The 24785-nt window shown below is 45.5% G+C and overlaps 1 protein-coding gene across 1 annotated transcript in view; it reads right to left on the bottom strand.

Annotated features, from left to right (window-relative positions):
* Nucleotides 1-24785, bottom strand: part of slc5a1 (solute carrier family 5 member 1) — a 181152-nt gene that overhangs the window by 135443 nt on the left and 20924 nt on the right. Inside the window, exons 3-6 of the mRNA XM_041203070.1 lie at nt 24159-24263; nt 17659-17718; nt 17434-17538; nt 4482-4587 (exon numbers count right to left, since the gene is read on the bottom strand). Of these exons, the coding sequence (XP_041059004.1) occupies nt 4482-4587; nt 17434-17538; nt 17659-17718; nt 24159-24263 (376 nt within the window). The remainder of the gene's footprint in view (nt 1-4481; nt 4588-17433; nt 17539-17658; nt 17719-24158; nt 24264-24785) is intronic.

Genomic DNA, 24785 nt, shown 5'->3' on the forward strand with positions numbered 1-24785 from the left:
ACACATACACGCACACAGAACCACTTACACACACACACAGAACCACTTAAACACACACACACACAGAACCACTTACACACTCACACAGAACCACTTACACACTCACACAGAACCACTTACACACACACGCATACAGAACCACTTACACACACACACAGAACCAATTAAACACACACACACAGAACCACTTACCCACTCACACAGAACCACTTACACACACACACACAGAACCACTTACACACACAAACAGAACCACTTACACACACACACAGAACCACTTACACACACACGCATACAGAACCACTTACACACACACACAGAACCACTTAAACACACACATACACACACACATCGCCACTTAAACACACACCGAACCACTTACACACACACACACACACACACAAAAACACAAACACAAACACACACACAAACACAAACACACACACACACACACACAGAACCACTTACACACACACACACACACACAGAACCACTTACACACACACACACATAACCACTTACACACACACACACAGAACCACTTAAACACACACACAGAACCACTTAAACACACACACACAGAATCACTTACACACACACACAGAATCACTTACACACACACACACACAACCACTTACACACACACACAGAACCACTTACACACACACACAGAACCACTTACACACACACACACAGAACCACTTACACACACACACAGAACCACTTACACACACACACAGAACCACTTACACACACACACACAGAACCACTTACACACACACACACACAGAACCACTTACACATACACGCACATAGAACCACTTACACATACACGCACACAGAACCACTTACACATACACGCACACAGAACCACTTACACATACACACACACAGAACCACTTACACACACACACAGAACCACTTAAACACACACACAGAACCACTTAAACACACACACACACAGAACCACTTACACACTCACACAGAACCACTTACACACACACACACAGAACCACTTACACACACACACACAGAACCACTTACACACACACGCATACAGAACCACTTACACACACACACAGAACCACTTAAACACACACACACAGAACCACTTAAACACACACACACAGAACCACTTAAACACACACACAGAACCACTTAAACACACACATACACACACACACATCGCCACTTAAACACACACCGAACCATTTACACACACACACACACACAAACACAAACACACACACACAAACACACAGAACCACTTACACACACACAGAACCACTTAAACACACACACACATAGAACCACTTACACACACACACACACATAGAACCACTTAAACACATATATACACACACAGAACCATATGAAGAGCGGTACAGACACACAGCACGCATAAATATATACAAACATAGACACGTGTGCACACATATACATTCACAAATAGAAATTGAGTGGAATTTAATTGGAGTTGCGGGCCACCCTGGCAGACCGGGAAATCAGCAGTGTTTCCAAGTGGGTCCGAAATAGCCAGTCGACCATGATCATGTGGCCACCAGCTAATTAGCTTAGGTGAAGGGGGCAGGTGTCAGTGGGAGAATGCCGGCATCAGCTGATTGAAGTGCAGGAGGCTGCTGCCATTTTAGAATGACCGCCAGCCCCACCTTCAGACTCCTTCAACGATCCTTGAGCGTTTCCCTGGAAGGTGCAGAGTTAGGGAGAGGAGCTGCTCCCGACAGCAGGCCTCAAGTGGCTTCTCAGTGAGGGAATGGACAGTCCAGAGCTCACAGGCCGCTCCTGCACCCACAGAGGGCGGCATCGTGGACACAAGCTTTAGAATTTCAATGGTGAAGGGATGGTGCAGACCACGCAGAGGATAGCCCCACAGTTCAGCGAGACCACCTCTAGGAGCTTCAGGAATGGTGGGATGTGTTGTTCCCAGCAGATGGAAGGAAGAGACCCTCTCGGCTAACCAAGGAAGCCTGGACAGAGGTTGCAGTGGAGGTGATCGCGGCCCTAGGGTCCAGCAACCGAGACAGGCTCCCTTTTGCAAGAAGGTGAGTGATCTACTCTGTACGCAGAGAGCAAGTCTGGGTAATTGAGGTGTGAACCATGGATGAAAAGAAGGCAGGAACAGGTCAACACATCCTGACCGATTGGATGGACGGTGATGTTTATACTGCCCCCTCACCAGCTGCCTTAAGAATTTAAGCTGCATGTGGGTCACAGGTATCTGCATCTCACTCTTTACACTGTCTGCCTTCCATGAGAGTGTAAGCTTGGGAGGAACATGCAGGCATGTCCCATCATGGGGCCAGGGGAAGTCTTGTGTTAAGGGATTCTCCTCATCAGCTTCTGGTGCCTAACTCACCTTCCCAGGAGAAAAGGGCCCACAACAACAGGGAAAGGGCAAAGGCTAGTGGAGATGTCCCAAACATTCTCTCCTTGATCCCCATAGAGATGGAGGCATTTGAGTTGGCTAAAGAGCTGGGCCAATGATCTACCTCTGATGCTCACTCAAGAGGTTCGACACCATCCAGGACAAAGCAGCCGCTTGATTGGCACCCCATCCACCACCTTAAGCATTCAGTCCCTCCACCACTGACATACAGAAGCAGCAGTGTGTACCATCTACAAGATGCACTGCAGGAACTCGCCAAGGCTCCTTAGACAGCACCTTCCAAACCTGCGACTTCTACCACCTAGAAGGACAAGAGCAGCAGACACATGGGAACATCACCCCCTGGAAGTTCCCCTCCAAACCATTCATCATCCTGACTTGGAAATATATTGCCATTCTTTCACTGTTGCTGGGTCAAAATCCTGGAGCTCCCTCCCTAACAGCACTGTGGGTGTACCTACAACACATGGACTGCAGCGGTTCAAAAAGGCAGCTCACCACCACCTTCGCAAGGGCAATTAGGGATGGGCAATAAAAGCAGGCCTAGCCAGCAACGCCCATGTTCCATGGACGAATAAAAAAACACTCATGAACCTGTACTGCACACCCCTAAGGCCAGTGAAGCAGTGCCTGGAACTGATTGCAGGGTGTCATGAGAAGCAGATTACAGCCACAAATTGCTAATGGCATACTGAATTTTTTAAGAAAGACCTGTGTTTTTTTGAGCAAAGACACTGAGCGAAAGGTGACTGATGATGTAAAGTAAACACTTCCTGGACAAATTCCTATTATACTGACCCGTCCTGGGAGAACATGGAATGTCGCAGCTGAGTAGGTGTCAAGGCCTTCTTCAAGCAGGGACACTTGAAAGGGAGATAGGAAAAATGCAGAAGGCTGAACTTTAATCTCCTGCAGTTGTGGTGACAAAAGACTGATGACCACTTCTCAGCAGGCACCTAAAATCCATCTCCTGTTGATTCATATCTCAAAGTGTGTAATATAGTTGGAGATGAAAGAAAGAATGGACTTTGGGCCCAGACCGTGCCACCTGCAACCTTCCCCCCCACACCCCCACCACCACCGCATCCCCAGAATACAGAGGGAAAAATGGGTTACAAAGCTAGCTGCAGAGCAGTGCAGTGTGTGCTAGTGTGCTGTGACAGTGACAGCAACAAGAAGACCAACCAATCATCTCTGAAGTTACAGGCAAAGTCTCTCTCTCTCTCTGTTGCTGGAGGCAGGCTCAGCAGAAGCCACAACCAAAAGAGAAATAAGACAGCCTCTTCAGCTACCCTACAGAACAAAGAATCTCAGACCGACTACGAATCTGCCAAGGTCAGCTCTACTGGAATCACCCAACATAATGGCCGCAACATATCACCATCTATGCCTCACGTATAAGCAAAGGACTGATTTGTATATTCTTAAGAACTTTTAATTGGCCTCTTAGCTTCTCATTTCTGAACTGCGTGTATATGTGTTGCATTTTTATTATTTTTCTCGGGTTTTAGTAACTAATAAACTTACTCTGTCTATGACTCAAGAAAGCCTGGTTAAAATGGCTCCTTCTGAAACATAAATACATTTGGACTGGGAAAAGGTATCCACTGGGAAAGGATTTTTAAGTTAATCTTGTTGAGACCAATTAAGGGGGTTGAATGCAGAGCTCATTCCTGCTCACCTTGATCATAACAAAATTGGGGTCCTGCCCTGGTTGTAACAAATTGGGGACCTCATCTGGGGACCGGTTTTTAACAAGTAGTTAGTTATATAATGAGAGCTGTGGGCTGATAATCATTGTCCCCCTTGGGTCACCGAGCAAATGCTTTCTCAAGTCACACACCAAGGCATTGTTTACCAAAAGCAAGAGCACATCTGTGCGCCTCCTCCTTCCACACCTCCTCAATGTACACAATATTCAGGATGAATTGGTTACGCCAGGATCACATCCGCCAGAGCCCTTGCTGCTTCTGCTTGGGTGTTAAGATGGCTTCAATCATCCTTGCCAATAACAAACAGGTCAAACAGTTGGAGAGCCAGCCTTTCCTGCTGAGCTCAGATGCGTTGCCCTTACCTGTCACGGTGTAGAGGGCCGTAATAGCAAGCAGTATCACCACGGCAACATACAGATTCAAACCCAGTGCCTCCCGGATAAATATGGCTCCTGAAAACATGTCAGCCTGGAAGAACAAGGTAACAGAACTGCACTCAATAAATATTTTGATGCTTAGTTTTTGCTGGTGTGAAATGTTCCTTTGTGTGTATGAGGGAGGACAATGTATAACATTTGGAGGAAATCATCCCTCCCCCTCCCCATCCCACCCCAAACCAACAGCTGAGATGCGTGGTGGGCGACTCTGGCTGGGCAATTCTTGGAGGTTTGACCATGTGACATCTGACCCCATTCTGTCAGATCATGTGACATTCTGCAAATGTTATTGTATCTCTCGCCCTGCCACCTCAGTACCAGGGATTTACATGTTAAAGCCGGCTGGCACAGATTGACCTGAACCAAACTGAGAGATCACATAAAGGGCAACGTGGGGACTGGTGTTTAGGGCCCTTTGCCCAGGCCACAGCCTAAACTCAGCCCAGCATCAACATTTCTAAATCATTCCCTAGGCTCCATAAAGGAGGTTTCATAGAATGGAGGATTCTTTCTAAAGGATATTTGACAAGTTCCTGAGGGGGAAAGTCCAGTTACAGAAGATCAATTGTTAACTTACTGCAGCTGTGAAAGGTTATAGGCCAGAATTTTCTGTTTGGCATGTGGGGGTGGGGCCTGCTCACCGATGCATAAAATAACGTGGGGTGATGTTGGGTATGCGTCCCAGCATCATCGTGTCATTCCGATTTTCAGTTCGGCGGGCGCGCACTGAAGTCAGCTGTCAAAGGCCTATTAAGGCCATTTAAAAACTAATTAAAATACTTAACGGAGCTGCCTGTCCAACCTTAAGGTTGGTGGGCAGGCGAAGAGCCCAAGCGGCCTTTACATTTATAACGAAACCTCATCCACGGGCAGGATAAGGTTTCATGAAGTGTTTATAAATTGAATAAAATTTTTTATTAAAGTTCATTGACATGTCCCAGCTCATGTGACACTGTCACATGAGGAGACATGTCTGAATAATTTTTTTTTCTTTATTAAAATTTTTGGTAATCAAACTAATCTCCCTGAGACAGCTCTGAGCCTCAGGGAGATTTCTGCGCTCTTTCGCGTGCATGGTGAAAGAGCACAGGCTCCGACTCAGCCTACTCTCCTTGCCCGCACAGGGAGTTCTCAGCACTTCTGGGCGTGCGGCACACTGGGTGGGCCTTAATTTTCCCGCCCACGTAAAAAGACGGCACTCAGCCAATCGTGGGGGGCAATCATCTGCGTGCCTGCCCATGCCCGGCCCCGCTCAGCCCCACCGACAGGGAGAAAATTCTTCCCATCGGCTGCAGTGAACCTCAATTATCTTAAGAGAGGAATTCTTCTGAAAATTTTACTGACTGGGACACAGGCATTTTTCAGACAGTATAATTCTGTGGATGTTCTCATAGTGTAACCTCAGCAGGAACCCTGGCAAAAGAGTCTAAAGCATGATTTAAACCATTTCTATAGGAATCCCTCTGATTCACCAAAGTTAGGGTGGGCAAATTCCTCTTCCTGAGAAAGTAAAATTCTGGTTTACTAAGGGAAGAGAGTTATGCTTAATTCTGCAGAGTTTCAGTCTGACCCTATCTGGAAAGATATCTCAGCTTCAGAGAGGTTGCATTGCAAATGCACCAGGATAATACTGGACTTAAAGGGTTAAATTATGATGCTAGGTGGTATAAGCATGGCTTGTATTCCTTTGAATTTAGAAGACTGCGGGATGATCTGATCACTAAATTTAAGGATTCTATAGGGTAGTTTCATAGCAACCATTTCTCCTGGTGAAGGGGGAATCACCTTAAGATATGGCACCTGGAAGTTCCCCTCCAAGTTACTCAGAAACCTGATTTGGAAACATATCGCCGTTCCTTCATTGTCACTGGGTCAAAATCCCAGAACTCCCTCCCTAAGGACACTGTGGGTGTACCTATGCCACATGGACTGCAGCGGTTCAAGAAGGTAGCTCACCACCACCTTCTCAAGGGCAACTAGGGATGGGCAATAAATGCTGGCTGAGCCAGCGACACCCACACCCCATGAAAGAACAAAAGAATTTGAAGTGGTCTTTTCAGGAGCAAAATCTGGAAACACTTTTTCGCACAAAAGTTGGTGGAAATTTGGAACCCACCCCCACAAAAGGCTGTGAATGTTGAAGTAATGAGAGCTTTCAAGGCTGAGATTAATTTTTGTTAGGTGAGGTTACTTGGGGTATAGAGCAAAGGTGGGATAATGTTTTCAGGTACAGATCAGCCAAAATCTAATTGAATGGTGCAACAGGCTTGAGGGGCTAAACTAATGCTCCTCCTCCAGGTACCAGATCCATGATTGTGTTTGGCAAAGTACTGCAGTGGCTTCCGTTGCCTTCTGCAGTATGGCTGACCGGGAAACTCTCCCACCTGCCATATTGTAAGGATTTACAGGCTGATAATCAAACTATCAGGCCACAGCTGCCAAGTCCTGAATCGGGACTTAAACTCAGAGCCTCTTGCCCTGACGTAGGGACACTACCACTGCATCATAAGACCTCCAAACTGATGTTACCATGTTTATTCTAGACTATGTTAGAAATTTGATCATATATATAAAGAACTAGAATAGATTAGTCTTAAATTGATACAGGACATACGGAAAAATAAGCAACAGGATTGGCAGCATAATGGAAATGGCACAGCATTAGCAATCCAGGAATCTTGGCTAACAATTTGGAGATGCTAGTTCAATTTGCACTGTGGCTGTTAGGGAATTTTAAATTTAGTCAATTAAATAAACCTTAATAAAACAAAATTAAGTTCAGTAATGGTAAGCATGATTGTTGAATGCAACTGGTTCACTTTATCCTTTAGAGAAGGAAATCTGCCACCCTTACCTGGTCTGGCCTACATAAAACTCCAGACCCACAGCAATGTGGTTGATACTGGAATTGCCCAGCAGGATGTTCGATTGTATCAAAACTGCTACCAAAAGTTATAACCCCAATGAACTATAGTGATCCAAGGAGGTTGCTTATCACCACTTTTTCAAGGGCATTTAGGGATAGACAATAAATGCTGGCCTTGCCAGCGACTCCCACGTCCCATGAATAAAAAAGAGTAATGGGATTAGTTTGAGATTGGTATAGGGCAATGGGGAGAGGGCAGGGCAATGGGAATGGTTTTAAATTGACACAGGTCTATGGGGGAAGAGGGTTGTGAGTCTTTGGAACTCTCTGCCTCAAAAGGTGGTGGAAGCAGAGTCCTTGAATATTTTAATGCAGAGGTAGATAGATTCTTGAACAAGGGTGTGAAAGGTTATTGGGGGGTAGGCAGGAATGTGGAGTTGAGGTTATAATCAAATCAGCCACGATCTCATTGAATGTTGGAGCAGGCTCGAAGGACCAAGTGGCTTACTCCTGCTGCTAATTCGTATGTTCATATGGATTTAGTTTTGGATTGATACAGAGCTATGGGTAGGGAATGGGGCAATGAAATTCATTTTGATTGCTCTAGTAAGGAGCCAGCATAGACATGATGGGCCAAATAATCTCCTTCTGTGGCATATTATTGGCTATCCTTTGCTAGCAAGGGTAATTGTCTTCCATAAATCTGAAGATTGATGATGAGGCTGATTTGGATTTGCAGACTTTATGGAGCGTAGGGAATTTCCTGTGACATGGGATGTCTGGTTGCATGTTATCCGTACAGTTATCAGATCAACGGTTCATGGTGTGAGTGAGTGGTGCACAGGGTTTCCCAATGATCTGTTTTATCCTTTCTCCATGATTCCTGCTGCTCTTCTGCTGGAGTTCCAGTGGACAACAGGAAATTCACCCCTGATTAATCAGGGGACACATACTAGACTGGACACATTGGAGCAAATCAGGAAACCCTTTCACATTCTGCTCAGTCTCATTGTTACTGGACATTTAGCCTCCAAAATGGTACTGAATACTTACCCTTTGAAATGGGGGGACTACAAGAAACAATATACAGGAGTTGACCCAACACAAGGAAAGGGTAAAGACAGTGTTAAGTCTGAGGGTGGGATTTTCTGGTCCTGCCCACTGCCAGGATCGCCCAGTCCGCTGGAAGTTAATGGACTTTTGGCTGGGCCGAATCTCCTGCGGCCGGTCCCACCATGACAGATCTGTAAAATCCCGGCCCAAGGAGGTGTTGAATCTGCTAAATCCAGTGTAGTCTGATGGGAGGAAAATCTCCTTTCAAAGGTCAAAAAGTGAGCCCAGGCTGTGGCAAATTCTACTGGATATGGGCATGCTGCATAAAACAGGCAGAATTGGCACTAACTTGAGGGGGCAAAGCATGCCCAGTGCAGAGAATGAGGCCATTGCGAGGAGGGTCATTCTGCCATAGTCAGAGCTGTGACCCATTGCTGAGGCTGAGCAGAAGGAGCTTAGTGTAAAAAGTATAAATCCTTAGCCTTGAAAGGAGGTAAATGAGATCCAAACCTTGCTTTTAGAGGGATAGAAGTTACTGAGGAGCAAGGAACACAATTCTAAGTTAAACCATGACTGCAGGACAGAGGCTGGTGGGGGGTGTAGGGTGGGGGGGGGGGGGTACCTGGGATTAATGCAATTTAGCCAAGGGAAAATCAGACCTGATTTTGGAAACACTTCTTCAAACTAAGAATGAAAGCCAGAACAGACTCAAGCAGAAACACTGGGATGAGGGATCGAAGAATGAAGTGGATGGGCCAAATGGCCTCCCTGATTTGTACCTAATTCTGGGATTGCTGCTCTGTAGCAGGATGTACAAAAATCTAACCTGGGAGAGCTTGGTGCTGACACTCGGTTGATGGAAGAGGTAAGCATCCCATTTTCCAGCACCACACCCTTCACCTTGATCAGTAAAGTCAGGCCAGAGGGTGAAGGTAAGAGTTAAAAAATATTGATCAGATATGATGTGTCCAACCTTCTCAGCTGAAGTATAAACCATCCCCCACCCAATGGTTCAGGTACTGATAGTGCCCCATGTTTACTGAAGCCTCATTGAAAGTGAGATCTAATCATATGATATTATTATTACACTTGCCTATAATGCAAGAAGATGAATTGACCTCTGAACTCACATTTATGAAATTTTCTGTGTAATTGGTTTAATTAGAAAATCCCATCTCAAAGTATTAAGTATTGTTTTGTATGCGTCAGCAAGAATGACAGCAATAAAGATCAATGTGGATCAGTAACACAGATCAACCTTCACTTCATGCCCCAGTGACTCAGTTTATTGTATATATTCTAGGCGTGTGCACTGCTGGGCTAGCTGAGACCCTGGGTGAAATCTTGCTGAGGTGTCAGGCATTTCGCCTGCCGGCTAGAGAGCTGGTGAGAGACCCGTGCTCCCTCTTTTCAGGTAGGCCCGCCGAATCACATGCCAATCAGGCAGTGACAAGGCCACCACAGAAACCATAGAAACCATAGAAAAGTTACAGCACAGAAGGAGGCCATTCATCTCATCTTGTCCATGCCAGCCCAAGTACAGGTGCCCTTTCTAATCCCCACCTTCCTGCACCTGGCCCATAGACCTGAAGCTTACAGCACTTAAGGTGCGGATCCAGGTACTTTTTAAAAGCGTTTAGTGTTTCTGCCTCTACCACCAACTTGGGCAGCAAATTCCAGACACCCACTGCCCTCTGCATAAAAAAGTTCTTCCTCATGTCCCCCCTTCTGCCACTTATCTTAAATCTATGTCCTCTGGTTCTAGAATTCTCCACCAAGGGAAACAATTTATCCTGTCCACTCTATCTATTCCCCTCATAATTTTGTGCACCTCAATCAAGTCACCTCTCAGCCTTCTTGTTCCAAGGAAAATAACCCCAATCTATCCAATCCCTCCTCGTAGCTACACTTTTCTAACCCTGACAACACTCTTGTAAACCTCCTCTGCACTCTCTCCAACGCTATTACATCCTTCCTGTAATGTGATGACCAGGACTGCACACAGTACTCCAGTTGTTGCCTCACCAGTGTTTTATACAATTCCAACATTATATCCTTACTTTTATATTCTATACCTATGCCAATGAAGGAGAGCATTCCATATGCTTTCTTTACAACCTTGTCTACTTGAACTGCTGCCTTCAGGGACCTGTGTACTTGTACGCCAAGATCTCTCACTTCATCTACCCCTCTTAGTATATTCCCATTTATTGTGTAATCCCTGTAACTGTTTGACCTCCCTAAATATATGACCTCACACTTCTCTATGTTAAAATCCATCTGCCACTTTACTGCCGACTCCAGCAACCCATCTATATCCTTTCGGAGATTATGGCTATCCTCTACACTATCCACTACTCAGCCAATCTTCATGTCAGCTGCAAAGTTCCCAATTGTGTCCCCCATGTTCATGTCCAAATCGTTAATATATAACACAAACAGCAAGGGTCCCAACAACGAGCCCTGTGGAACACCACTTGAGACAACTTTCCATTCGCAAGGGCATCCATCGATCCCTTTGTTTCCTGTTACAAAGCCAACCTTTTATCCAGTTTGCCACATTATCCTGAATTCCATGGGCTTTTACTTTCCTAACCAATCTGCCATGTGGGACCTTGTCAAATGCCTTGCTAAAATCCTTGTACAAAACATCCACTGCACTACAAAAACAAAAACAGAATTACCTGGAAAAACTCAGCAGGTCTGGCAGCATCGGCGGAGAAGAAAAGAGTTGACGTTTCGAGTCCTCATGACCCTTCGACAGAACTTGAGTTCGAGTCCAAGAAAGAGTTGAAATATAAGCTTATATTTTTTTGTTTTTATCTGTGTTTAATTGACTGCCACTGCTCTTCAAGCAATGCCTACCTCCTTGAAGAAGTTCTGTTCTTTTCTGCGACAAGATTTCCTTTACTCTCTTTTGCCCTGCTCACCTTCCTTGCTTTCCATTTCCCTCCTGGTGTTTGACAAGGTGTTTACTAAAACCCGCTTTCACAGCCATATCTCCTTTCTCAGTGACTGTCTCCATCTCCGACTTACCCCACGTGGATTTCAACTGAAATTCCACCCCTCATGTTTCGAACCCACCCAGGATTACAGGTATCTCCGGGACATAAAACGTTTCTCGGACTGCTGTTCCCGTCACATTCTGAAATCCACACTCAGTGCCATGTGCCGCCATATGAACACACTCGACCTCTCCCTCCAGCAGCACCGCCGTACCCTTTTTCAAAGCTGCGCGTGCCCCCAGTTTCATTTTATCCTTCGGCTCATCCGACGCCTCAACAAGAAACTTTTTCTCTTTCTCTCGTGCTAAGGAACGCAAGCTCCAACAACTCATCGACACCAACACCCATCTAGGACCCTTCACCCCTGCCTGTCCCTCCGTCCCCACCCTTTCTTCCAATCCCAACCCCAGCCGTGTATTCACTATACCCCCTGATCTTCCCGTCTCCGATGCTGAATGTTCAGTGCTCAGCAAAGGACTTAGTTTCATACCCTTACGCCCTCACCTCAATGAATTTCGGGCTCGGCATGATACTGAACTGTTCTTCCGCCGTCTTCGTCTCCGGGCTCACTTCTTTGGGCAGGAGTCCTCTCCCAGTTCAACGGATCCTTTTACCCATCTCCAATATTCTCCCTCCACCTGGACCCCTCCCTCTGGATTCTTACCTTCTCTTGATCTTTTCATTGAGAACTGTCGGCGCGACATTAGTCGTCTCAATTTCTCTGCTCCTCTCACCCATTCTAACCTGTCTCTCTCTGAACTTACTGCACTCCATTCTCTCAGGTCCAACCCTGACATTGTCATCAAACCCGCTGACAAGGGTGGTGCTGTTGTTGTCTGGCGCACTGACCTCTACCTCGCGGAGGCTGAGCATCAACTCGCAGACACTTCCTCCTACCTCTCCCTGGACCATGACCCCACCACTGAACATCAAGCCATTGTTTCCAGGACTGTCACTGACCTCATCTCCTCTGGGGATCTCCCTCCCACAGCTTCCAACCTGATAGAAGTGGGCCATCCGAGGTTGGGCGACTATCTCCTACCCAAAATCCACAAACAGAACTGCCCCGGTAGACCGATCGTCTCAGCTTGCTCCTGCCCCACAGAACTCATTTCTCGTTATCTTGACTCCCTTCTCTCTCCCCTTGTCCAGTCCCTTCCCACCTATATCCGTGATTCCTCTGACACCTTACGTCACATCAACTATTTCCAGTTCCCTGGCCCCAACCGCTTCATCTTCACCATGGACGTCCAATCCCTCTACACCTCCATCCCCCACCAGGATGGTCTGAGGGCCATTAGCTTCTTCCTCGAACAGAGGCCCGAACAATCCCCATCCACCACTACTCTACTCCGTCTGGCTGAACTTGTTCTCACACTGAACAATTTCTCCTTCAACTCCTCTCACTTCCTCCAAATAAAAGGTGTGGCTATGGGTACCCGCATGGGCCCCAGCTATGCCTGTCTCTTTATGGGGTATGTGGAACATTCCTTGTTCCAGTCCTACTCCGGCCCCCTTCCACAACTCTTTCTCCGGTACATTGATGATTACTTCGGTGCCGCTTCATGCTCTCGTCGGGACTTGGAAAAATTTATTAATTTTGCTTCCAATCTCCACCCCTCCATCATTTCACATGGTCCATCTCTGACACTTCCCTTCCCTTCCTTGACCTCTCTGTCTCAATCTCTGGTGATAGACTGTCCACCAATATCCATTACAAACCCACCGACTCCCACAGCTATCTTGACTACAGCTCCTCACACCCCGCTTCCTGTAAGGACTCCATCCCATTCTCTCAGTTCCTTCGCCTCCGTCGCATCTGTTCCGATGATGCTACCTTCAAAAACAGTTCCTCTGACATGTCCTCCTTCTTCCTTAACCGAGGTTTTCCACCCACGGTCGTTGACAGGGCCCTCAACCGTGTCCGGCCCATCTCCCGCGCATCCGCCCTCACGCCTTCTCCTCCCTCCCAGAAACATGATAGGGTCCCCCTTGTCCTCACTTATCACCCCACCAGCCTCCGCATTCAAAGGATCATCCTCCGCCATTTCCGCCAACTCCAGCATGATGCCACCACCAAACACATCTTCCCTTCACCCCCCTTATCGGCATTCCGTAGGGATCGCTCCCGCCGGGACACCCTGGTCCACTCCTCCATCACCCCCTACTCCTCAACCCCCTCCTATGGCACCACCCCTTGCCCATGCAAAAGATGCAACACCTGCCCCTTCACTTCCTCTCTCCTCACCATCCAAGGACCCAAACACTCCTTTCAAGTGAAGCAGCATTTCACTTGCATTTCCCCCAACTTAGTCTACTGCATTCGTTGCTCCCAATGTGGTCTCCTCTACATTGGAGAGACCAAACGTAAACTGGGCGACCGCTTTGCAGAACACCTGCGGTCTGTCCGCAAGAATGACCCAAACCTCCCTGTCGCTTGCCATTTTAACACTCCACCCTGCTCTCTTGCCCACATGTCTGTCCTTGGCTTGCTGCATTGTTCCAGTGAAGCCCAACGCAAACCGGAGGAACAACACCTCATCTTCCAACTAGGCACTTTACAGCCTTCCGGACTGAATATTGAATTTAACAACTTTAGGTCGTGAGCTCCCTCCCCCATCCCCACCCCCTTTCTGTTTCCCCCTTCCTTTTTTTTTTACAATAAATTATAAAGATTTTCCTTTTCCCACCTATTTCCATTATTTAAAAAAAAACACCCCCACTAGAGCTATACCTTGAGTGCCCTACCATCCATTCTTAATTAGCACATTCGTTTAGATAATATCACCAACATTAACACCTATGTGTTCTTTTGTACTATTGTTGTTGACATCTTTTGATGATCTGCTTCTATCACTGCTTGTTTGTCCCTACAACCACACCCCCCCCCCACCTCTCTCTCTCTCTCTCTGTCCGCCCCCCACACACACACTTTAAACCAGCTTATATTTCAACTCTTTCTTGGACTCGAACTGAAGTTCTGTCGAAGGGTCATGAGGACTCGAAACGTCAACTCTTTTCTTCTCCACCGATGCTGCCAGACCTGCTGAGTTTTTCCAGGTAATTCTGTTTTTCTTTTTGTTTTGGATTTCCAGCATCCGCAGTTTTTTTGTTTTTATCCACTGCACTACCTTCATCAACCCTACTTGTCACCTCCTCAAAGAATTCAATCAAATTTGTGAGGCAAGACCTTCCTTTAACAAATCCATGCTGACCATCCCTGAATAGTCCTTGCCTTTCCACATGACAATTAATTCTATCTCTCAGGATTGATTCTACTAATTTGCTCACCACTGATGTAAGACTAACTGGCCTATAATTGTTTGGCATTTCCTTTGATCCCTTTTTGAACAATGGAACTACGTTTGCATTTCTCCAGTCCTCTGGTACCTCCCCTGTATCTAGTGAAGATTGGAAAATCATCAGTGGGCCTTCCCCTGGAATCAAGACCCAGGGGCAGAAGTCTCACCCACTGAGAGCTGCCAGCCAATCAGAGGTCGGCAGCTCCTGCACTCAGCAGCGCCACTGGGGAGGATGTGGCTGCTGCTGGAAGGACAGGCACCGGAGTCCCAGGATCACGAGGAGGACCTGGGCTACGGGTAAGTAATTTCGGGGGAGGAGGGTTTTCATGGGGTGGGGACTTGGGGGGAGAGGGGTCAGTAACAAGGGCAGGGGGGTAGCTCTCTGTGGGCACCCCCTCCCCTTTCCTGATGTCCAATACCTCAGTCAGGCACTGAGTGCCTTTAATAGAGGGACCAGCCCCCTGGAGGTGACAAAATGGCTGCATGGTTTGAGCTGTTGTGCAAGCCACATGGTGACAGGCCCGCCTGAGCCTGGTTAATCTCAGCAGCAGCGGGATGAGTCTCTTAAGCGGTCATTAATTTGTCACTTAAGAGACTCGATTGGCGACAGGGTGGGAAAGTCGGCCATGGGCCTTCTCACCCAGAACTTAATTCAGGTGGAGACGGTTATGTGGTGGGGTTCAGGTATGCTACCATCCCACTTAATTACATGCCCTTCCAATCTCCAAGCTCACCACCAGTGAGAACAAAAGATTCCAGCGCCTATGGGTAAGAGTTCAAAGTCTCATCAACATTTAACAACAGGAAAGGCAAGTGGCCCATGAAACAGATTTTGAAGACAATTACAACAATGACAATGACAATTAAGCACCTCTAAAATAGTGAAAAGTCTCAAGGTGCTTCCCAGGAGCAGTATCAAACAAGATATGACAGCAAGCCAGATAAGAGATTAGGGTAGGTGATCAAAAAGCTTGGTTAAAGGGTTAGGTTTCAAGGAATGGTTTAAGGGAGGAGAGAGGGGTGGAGTGGCAAAGAGGTATAGCAAGGGAATTCCCCAGAGGAATAAAAACAGAAAATGCTGGAAAAGCTCAGCAGGTCTGGCAGCATCTGTGGAGAGAGAAACAGCGTTAATGTTTCGAGTCCATGTGTGAAGAGTCATACGGACTCCAAACGTTAACTCTGTTTCTCTCTCCACAGATGCTGCCAGACGTGTTGAGTTTTTCTAGCATTTTCTGTTTTTATTTCAGATTTCCATCATCCGCAGTTTTTTGCTTTTACCCTGAGATTAGGGCCTCAGTAGCTGAAAACACAGCCGCCAATGTTGGCACAAAGGAACTTGGAGATGTGCAAGAAGGCCAGAATTGGAGAAGTGAAGGGATCTTGGCGATGTGGGTGGGGCTGTAGGGCTGGAGGAGGTTACACAGATATGTAGGAATTAGGCCATGGAAAGAATTTGAGCATTAGGATGAAGTGCATTTCTTCAGAGTTTTATTCCTGCGAAGTATCATCATGAGGCCATACTTTTCTGGAATTTAGAAGAGTAAGAGGTGACTTGATTGAAACCTTTAAGATCCTGAGGGGTCCTGACAGGATAGATGTGGAAAGGATGTTTCCTCTTGTGGGAAAATCTAAACTTGGGGTCACTGCTTGAAAATAAGGGGTCGCTCATTTAAGAGAGAGATAGGGAGAAAGCTTTTTGTCTCAGAGGGTTGTGAGTCTCTGGAACTCTCTTCCTCAAAAGGCGGTGGAAGCTGAGTCTTTGACAGCTTTCAAGGCAAAGCTAGATAGATTTTTGATTAACAAGGGGGTGAAAGGTTATTGGGGGCAGACAGGAATGTGAAGTTGAGGTTACATTCGGATCAGCCATGATCTTATTGAATGGTGGAGCAGGCTTGAAGGGCTGAGTGGCCTAGTCCTGCCCCTAAGTCGTGTGTTTGTATGCATGTTTGTATGTTCATATATCACGCCTAGATTGAGATTAAGCCTTTTGGCCCATCAAGTTCATGCCTTCCATCGGCCACAAGCCCTATTATGAGTCCGAACCCAATTATTTCATCCTCCTGAGAAGAGGTTCTGCTTAAAGATGTCCTGATTCCCAAAGGAAATGAAGTAAAACTCCAGAGTACTCAGCCCACACTCTTCTCTCTATGCTTTGTATTTTTGCATCAGGCATTATATACTGTATTAGATACTATTATTGTACTGTATTAGATATTATTATTAAACATCTCCCAATGCTCAGTCTGCAGAACAACCCTCATTCAACATCATATGGCTTTCAGGTTGAGGGGGTGGAGCACATGTATTGTGATGCACGAGGCAGTGGTATGGGGCACAATGGACGGAGCAGTGAATCCGTTCCTGACAGTCGTTGTGTGTTTGTGTGTTCCTGTGCTCCCAGCATGGAGTATCACATGGTGGGAACATGAGTTGGAGAATCTTTGCTATGATGTTGCAGCCCAACCTCAAGGCTCAAGCTCCTGTCTAGTGACACTCTAGGCTGGACGTGCAGCAACCCATGATTTGTTCATTGGAGTACTTGAATCATTGAATTTACCCAAATAGTCAAGTACAAGAGCCCAGTGCTATTTGACTAACAGGACAGGCTTCTCTCCTGGCCCGTGCTGGGCTCAAAGCCACTGCTAACTCACCGATATCTTGGTGAATATGTAGAGACACAGTGAGAGGGCAGATAGGTAAATCCTGATCCGATTGCCCCCGAATCGCTTCTTCAGATACTCAGGCATGGTCACAACCTTGAAGAGAGGGGACAGTCAGTGTCAGAATCCAAGCTGGAGGAGGTACAAACAGGCTGGGGTGCTCCACCAGCATGTGGTAAGGAAGAGGGCAGAAGATCAATGGGAGAAGCTACTTACCCCGGCTCTGATGTAGATTGGCACAAACAACCATCCCAGAACAATGACAATCACTAGGGCCTGTGAAATGAATAGGAGCGAAAGGTTATATCATATTGAAGTACGGTAAAATCTACAGATTACATTGATAATATGGAATCATAGAATGTAGTGGTTTCTGCCTCAACTATTTCTAACAAAATGGTGGAAATATAGAGTTTGGAAGAGTTACGAGTTGAGACAATGTGATTTAAATAGCAGTAAAAATAAAGCACAGCCAATCACAGTGAACCTGTATGGTTCTTTACCATGTTCTTGTTGTACGGTGGTCAAGTTGTAACATTGTTGATAGAGTTGATCTGCAGACACTTTTTGGGTGGAAACATTAAGTTTATTTACAATATATCCAGCAGCAACTACACCTGTGCTTTCAACTCCAACTCTATCTCTACACTGGCTGCAGAGCAGCCCACACTACTCTCTTATTGGTTACTTTAAAATCATGTGATCGTCCTTAACAAGTATTATTCTTAAAGGTACATTACACACTAAATAAAACCATATTTACCACATTCCTCCCCCTTTAACTTGGCTATACATATTATATTTATTCATACATATTTTTCAAGACAACATAATATTTACACTGGGTGAGGAATTTACAAGTTGAGTCTTTCAGGTGGTTTCCTGGTACATGTGGAACGTCGCAGCTCCACAACTTCAGATTCTTTGTCAGGAACCCCCTTTTCTGGAGTTGCCTGAACATCAGGTGCTTCGGTGGGCACTTACAGTTCTATATTCTCAACTCTTACAGGAACATCAGACATGTCTGTCCTGAGTAAAGTATCTTCAACAGGAAACACAGACCTGGTCATGTTCAATGGTAGAACCAAATCTTGATGATTTGTCTCTCTTCCTTATATGGTCACATGTTTACAGATGATCCGGCCTTCCACCTCCACATGGTAAGATTGATGTCCAGTCACCGCAATATTTCACCCAGTAACCACTTTGGTCCTTCCCTGAAATATTTCACATATACCGGCTCTCACACGGTAAATTTCCTCTTGCGACCATACCAGCTAGTTTTCTCACTTCCCTTACTCCTTTTCATCTTCCCCTCTAAATTCAGCATTATTGAGCCCAATCTCGTTCTGAGGCAGTTTCAACAATAACTCTGCGGATGTGATGCTTGTTGTTGTGTGAGGGGTGGTCCTGTAATGAAAAAGAAAGCATGCTGGCTTGGTTGTCAAGGAATCACCAGTTAGCTTTTCCATCCCTGCCTTGAATGCTTGAACTGCCCTTTCAGCCAGTCTGTTTGAGGAAGGGTGGTAGGGTGCAATTTTCACATGAGTCATACCATTGAGGCTGATAAACCATTCAAACTCAGCACTTGTAAATGCTGTGCCATTATCAGAAACGACTACTTCTGGTAATCTGTGAATAGCAAAACTCTGATGTAGTTTCTCAATCATAGTGGCCGCGTTGGTGGCTTCACCTCACATCCGTTCAACCATTTTGACTGGATATCAACAATGAGCAGAAACATTGTTCCCAGGAAAGGTCCAATGTAGTCAATGTGTAACCGCACCCAAGGTCTACCTGGCCACTCCCATGGGCTTAATGGAGCTGTCACTGGCAACTTTTGCAGTTGCTGACATTGCACATGACTTTACTAAACTCTCTATTTCACCATCCATCCCTGGCCACCTTAGAAACCTGCATGCTATGGTCTTCATTCGGGAAATTGCTGGATGTGCACTGTGTAGTTCAAGTAAAAGAGGCTCCTTTCCCTTTGGAGAAACTATCACTTGTGCTCCCCACAATAAGATGCCATCCTGGCCAGTTATTTCATGTCTTCTGTTGAAGTATGGTTTCATTTCGTCAGATACTGGCTCCTGAGACCAACCGTGTAGCAATTATTCTCGTACTTGAGATAGGACTGGGTCCTGACTTGTCCAGTCTCTGATCTGACGAGCACATATCAGCGAGGAATCTAAGAAATTTAACAGTGAAACAAATTCCTGTGGAACTGGGATGTGCTCATCATTTTCTTGTAAAGGCAAACAACTAAGGGCATCAAAGTTTGCGATTTGGTTGCCAGGTCTATGTACGAAAGTGTATTTATGCTGCCAGAATTAAAGCCCATCATTGTATTCTTGCTGAAGTTATGGGTAGTATAGCCTTTTCCTCATTAAACAAACCTAACAGTGGTTTGTGGTCTGAAACGATTGTAAAATGGTGTCCGTGTATATACTGGTGAAATTTCTTGACACCAAAGATGATGGTCAGGTCTTCTTTTTCTATCTGCGAGTATCCCTTTTCCACTGTGGTGAGCATCCTTGATAAATAACCTATTGGCCGTTTTGTGCTTTCATCCATCCGATGAGATAGCGCTGCTCCCATTCCATAGGGAGATGTGTCACATGTCAGCACCAATTCTTTCGTCTGGTCATAATGGACTAATAGATTGGACGAGTGCAACAATTGTTTCACCTTTATTAAAGCTTCTTTCTGGGGTGCCTCCCAAGACCAACATATGTTCTTTTTGAGTAGGGAATGCAGGGCGGCCTGCATTGTAGACAACTTAGATAAGAACCATCTGTAATAGTTGATCATTCCTAGGAATGATTTGAGCTCTGAGGTGTTCTTTGGTGCAGGTGCCTCTCTTATGGCTCTCACTTTTTCCTCAACCTGGTGGAGGCCCTGTGAATCTACCCAGTGACCCAAATAGATTACCTCCCTCATTTGGAAAGTGCACTTTTTTTTTGACACACTCCAGCTTGCAAGAAATGTTTTAAGGCTTCTAAGTTTGCCAAATGCTCTCTTTCAGTGAATCCTGTCATCAGTGCATCGTCTAAATAGACTACAACCTGGGGCAATCCCTGCAGTAAGCTTTCCATTGTTCTCTGAAAGATGGCACAAGCTGAGGAGACACCGAAAGGCAATTGTGTATATTGGTACAACCCTTTGTGGGTATTAATTGTGACAAATTCCCTGGAGGCACTATCCAATTCTAGTTGTTGATAAGTATGAGTCATGTCAAGCTTTGTGTACATTGTCTCTCCTGCCAGCTTGACATACAGGTCTGCTATTTTTGGAATGGGGCACCTGTCCAGTTTGGCTACTTTGTTAACTGTCAGTTTGTAGTCTCCACAAATTCGGACACTTTGGTCAAGTTTAAGGATGGGCACTATGGGTGCTGCCCATTCTGAGAACTGAACAGGTTGTGTAACGCCCAGTTTCTCTAATCTGTTCAGCTCAGTGTCAACTTTTTCTCGCAAGGCGTATGGCACCGGTCTCGCCTTCATGAAGTGAGGGGTTGCTTCCAGATCCACATGAATCTTGGCCTGCAGGCCCTGGATTTTCCCCAGTTCGTCCTTGAAGATGGTGGCATACTTTCTAAGTAGCTCTGGTAGCCCACTTGCTCTCAACTGGAAAATTTCAGACCATTTTAACTTAATCGCCTTTGACCAATTTTGCCCCAGGAGGCTTGGCCCTTCATCTGCTACCACCATAGTGGCTTCCATAATGGACAGTTACTCTGCTTATGCCTTTTACTTGAATGCCTTTACCCTTCTATGTTCTTAGCTTGGCAGCTGTTTCTTCTCAATTTAATTGATGTTTACCATTATTCAAATATCTGAAGGTATGTTCCACAATTACTGTAGTGAAAGCTCCCGTGTCCACATCCATTCTAACAGGTTTGCCATTTACTTTCACTGTGACAAAGATTGATTCTGTCTTTCCAACTTTCAGATTAAATGAGTAAATGTCAGAATTTGTTGTTTCAGGCTCTTCTACATTGTAGATTTCATTGGGCTTCTTTTGTTTACAAGCCTGCTTTAACCTTTTCTTGCACTGCCTCATCATATGTCAATTTCTGTGACAATAGTAGCGTACGATTTTTTTAAAAATGCCACTAAATCACTAAAAGACTGATTGTTTCCACCTCTATTATTTTTCTTTATTCTTCAGCTAGTGGGGGCTGTTTCCTGCTTCTTGGCAGAGTCTCACTTTTTTGTGCCACTTTCGGCTGAGGTTTCCTGCCCAATGTGGAGGACGGCACCATTTTGTGCATCCTGTATTGCTTTTGAATCTCTTACTGCACTTTCTATGGCCAGCACTATCTCTAGCACCTTCTTGAAATCCAGATTCACTTCAGATAATAATTTTTTCACACCACACACTAAGCGATCTCTGAGCATGTCGTTCAGAGTTGTACCGAACTCACATTGTTCCGTTAGCTGCTCAAATTTTCCATGTAGCATGCAATGGTCTCACCTGGGGCTCTATTTCACGAATTAAACCTGAGCCTCTGCGTCATGAATGAGGGCTTGGGTTGAAAGTGATCCTTCACGAGGTCCACCAATTCATCAAAATTTTTCAAATCTGGGGTGCTGGGTGCTGTCAAACTTCAAATCAAGCTGTAGGTTTCACTCCCACAAGTACTCAAGAGGATCACTCACCTCTTCTCTTCCCCCATAATCTCACTCGCTTGAAAAAAGTACGTGAAGCATTCTATGTATTGAGACCAATTGTCTGTGGCTGGTTCAAAAGGATCAATTCTCTGAAATTGTGGCATTTTAAATGAGGATAACTTCTTCAATTCTAACAGAGCTTGCTACTTACAATCGCTGGGCAAGGTACAGTGCCGATTTATTTTTAACTTGATTTTTTTCTGTTCAATCCTGTTTAACCTCATTGCCAGTTTGTTGTAGGGTGACCAAGTTGTACTATTAATGGTAGAGTTGATCTGCAGATAATTTTTCATTGCCAGTTTGTTGTAGGGTGGGTGAGTTGTGCTATTAATGATACAGTTGATCTGCAGACACTTTTTGGGTGAAAGCAACTACATGTATGCTTTCAACTGTTACTCTACCTCTATACTGACTGCTGAGGTAGTCCATGCTATTCTCCTATTGGTTACTACAGATCATGTGATCTTCCTTAACAAATAATTCTTAAAGGTACGTTACACTCTAAATAAAATCATTATTACTACAGTTCTCTAGCCCCTAATGAAATATGAAAAGAGCTGCTTAGCCCAGCTGAGTGGTTGCAATATTTGTAGGAAGTTAGTCCAGTGTCTGGTTTGTTTCATTGCTTGTTTTTTTCAAATGTGTGCCATAAACCCTCAGAACTTGTTTTATGAATCCATCACCTTGAGAACTGAACTCTTCCCAATTTCTGATGTTTATTTTGACCATTTCATATCCCGCTGTACATCAGTTTTCATTATTTATTTTCATACTGCGATTTACTCAGTCACCATGGGCTATATCGCAGGCCTTTTATTCAGACCTTTTGTTCAGACCTTTTGTTCAGGCCTGTTGCTCAGACCTGTTATTCAGACCTTTTGTTCAGGCCTGTTGCTCAGACCTGTTGTTCAGGCCTGTTGCTCAGACCTGTTGCTCAGGCCTGTTGCTCAGGCCTGTTGCTCAGACCTGTTGTTCAGGCCTGTTGCTCAGGCCTGTTGTTCAGGCCTGTTGTTCAGGCCTGTTGCTCAGGCCTGTTGTTCAGGCCTGTTGCTCAGGCCTGTTGTTCAGGCCTGTTGTTCAGGCCCGTTGTTCAGGCCTGTTGCTCAGACCTGTTGTTCACGCCTGTTGTTCACGCCTGTTGTTCAGACCTGTTGTTCAGGCCTTTTGTCTTCAGGCCTATTTCTCAATCAGTTTTTGAGCTGCTTGTCTATTTTGGGCTCCGTGGGGGTGGAAAGGTGAGTGGGGCTGGTTCAAAGGTTGGGGTTTATCATCATTCCCAATTGAGGCTGGCATGTGTGGTCACATGACTAGAAATAGGAAACAGCCAATCAGAAGCATGGCAATGTAATGAGTAATACTGTTACAACAGGCAACCAATCCCAGGCCGTGCACAATTCTAAGCTGGCCAGTTGGACAAATTTTGGACAACCGTGGGCAGTGTGTTGCATAGAGGGCAACTGTGGGAACAGGAGAAAATGTGGGGCATAGAGAGAAAATGTGGGGCACAAGCAGAGGCCAAATATGAGGAAACAATCAGAGGGCAAACGTTTGGCAAAAATAGACTTCAGTGCTTAATGTCTTGCTATTCCCAGTTATCTTGCTGAGAGCTGTGGGCATGAACATTGGGTGGGGGCATGGAGCAGGGAGCAGGGAAAGCTTTGGGTGCAATATGATGATGTGAGCAGTTTACATATCCTGATCACCCCTGATTGGTTGGACTCACACTTGGAAAATGGTCACTTGATGAGATACTATAGGCATGAGCCACGGAACTGCACTCAATGTGAGTCTGCTTTCTGAAAGCAATGTTAAAGCGATTGAAAAGTATTTAATTCTTCTCTACATTGAATCTTAAAGTGTATTTGCTTGTTTGTCGTAAACAAACTCAATGACTCATTGTTCTTTGGAACCAAATAGCCATCTAAACTGCAATTTGTTACTCTCATGTTCCAGCCTCTTGCCAGACAACCCAACACTGCGCTTATAGATACTCTCCTGTGCAATCAGATTAATGCAGGTTAAAATCAGATTAATACATACATTCCATTCAAATCCTCCAGTAGCTATTCCACCAGCTGCACCATTACCAGCTAAACCCACAAAGTGACCACTGCCAATGTTACTGGCAAACAGAGAAGCTCCAATCTGAGGGAGGAAAGAAACAGGGTTTAAATTCCAATCACATACCAGGAGGTACATTCCAGTCATATACCAGGAATTATATTATAGCCATATATCAGGAGGTACATTCTAGTCATATACCAGGATTCACATTCCAATTATATACCAGAAGATACATTCACCCATATACCAGGAGTTACTTTCCAGTCATATACCGGTAGGTACACTCCAGTCATATACCAAGATGTACATTACAGTCATATACCAGGACATACATATAGTGTATACCAGTGATTTATAATTCAGCCATGGAGCATCCTTACAGATAATGTCCCAAGCTCCACCATCACCATCCCTGGGTATGTCCTGTCCCATTGGCAAGACAGGCCCAGCAGAGGTGGCAGCACAGTGGTGTACATTTGGGACGGAGTTGCCCTGGGAGTCCTCAACATCAACTCTGGATCCCATGAAGTCTCATGGCATCAGGTCAAATATGGGCAAGGAAACCTCCTGCTGATTGCCACATACTGTCCTCCCTCAGCTGTT

This window comes from Carcharodon carcharias, chromosome 13 (assembly GCF_017639515.1).
Source record: "Carcharodon carcharias isolate sCarCar2 chromosome 13, sCarCar2.pri, whole genome shotgun sequence".
NCBI lineage: Eukaryota > Metazoa > Chordata > Chondrichthyes > Lamniformes > Lamnidae > Carcharodon > Carcharodon carcharias.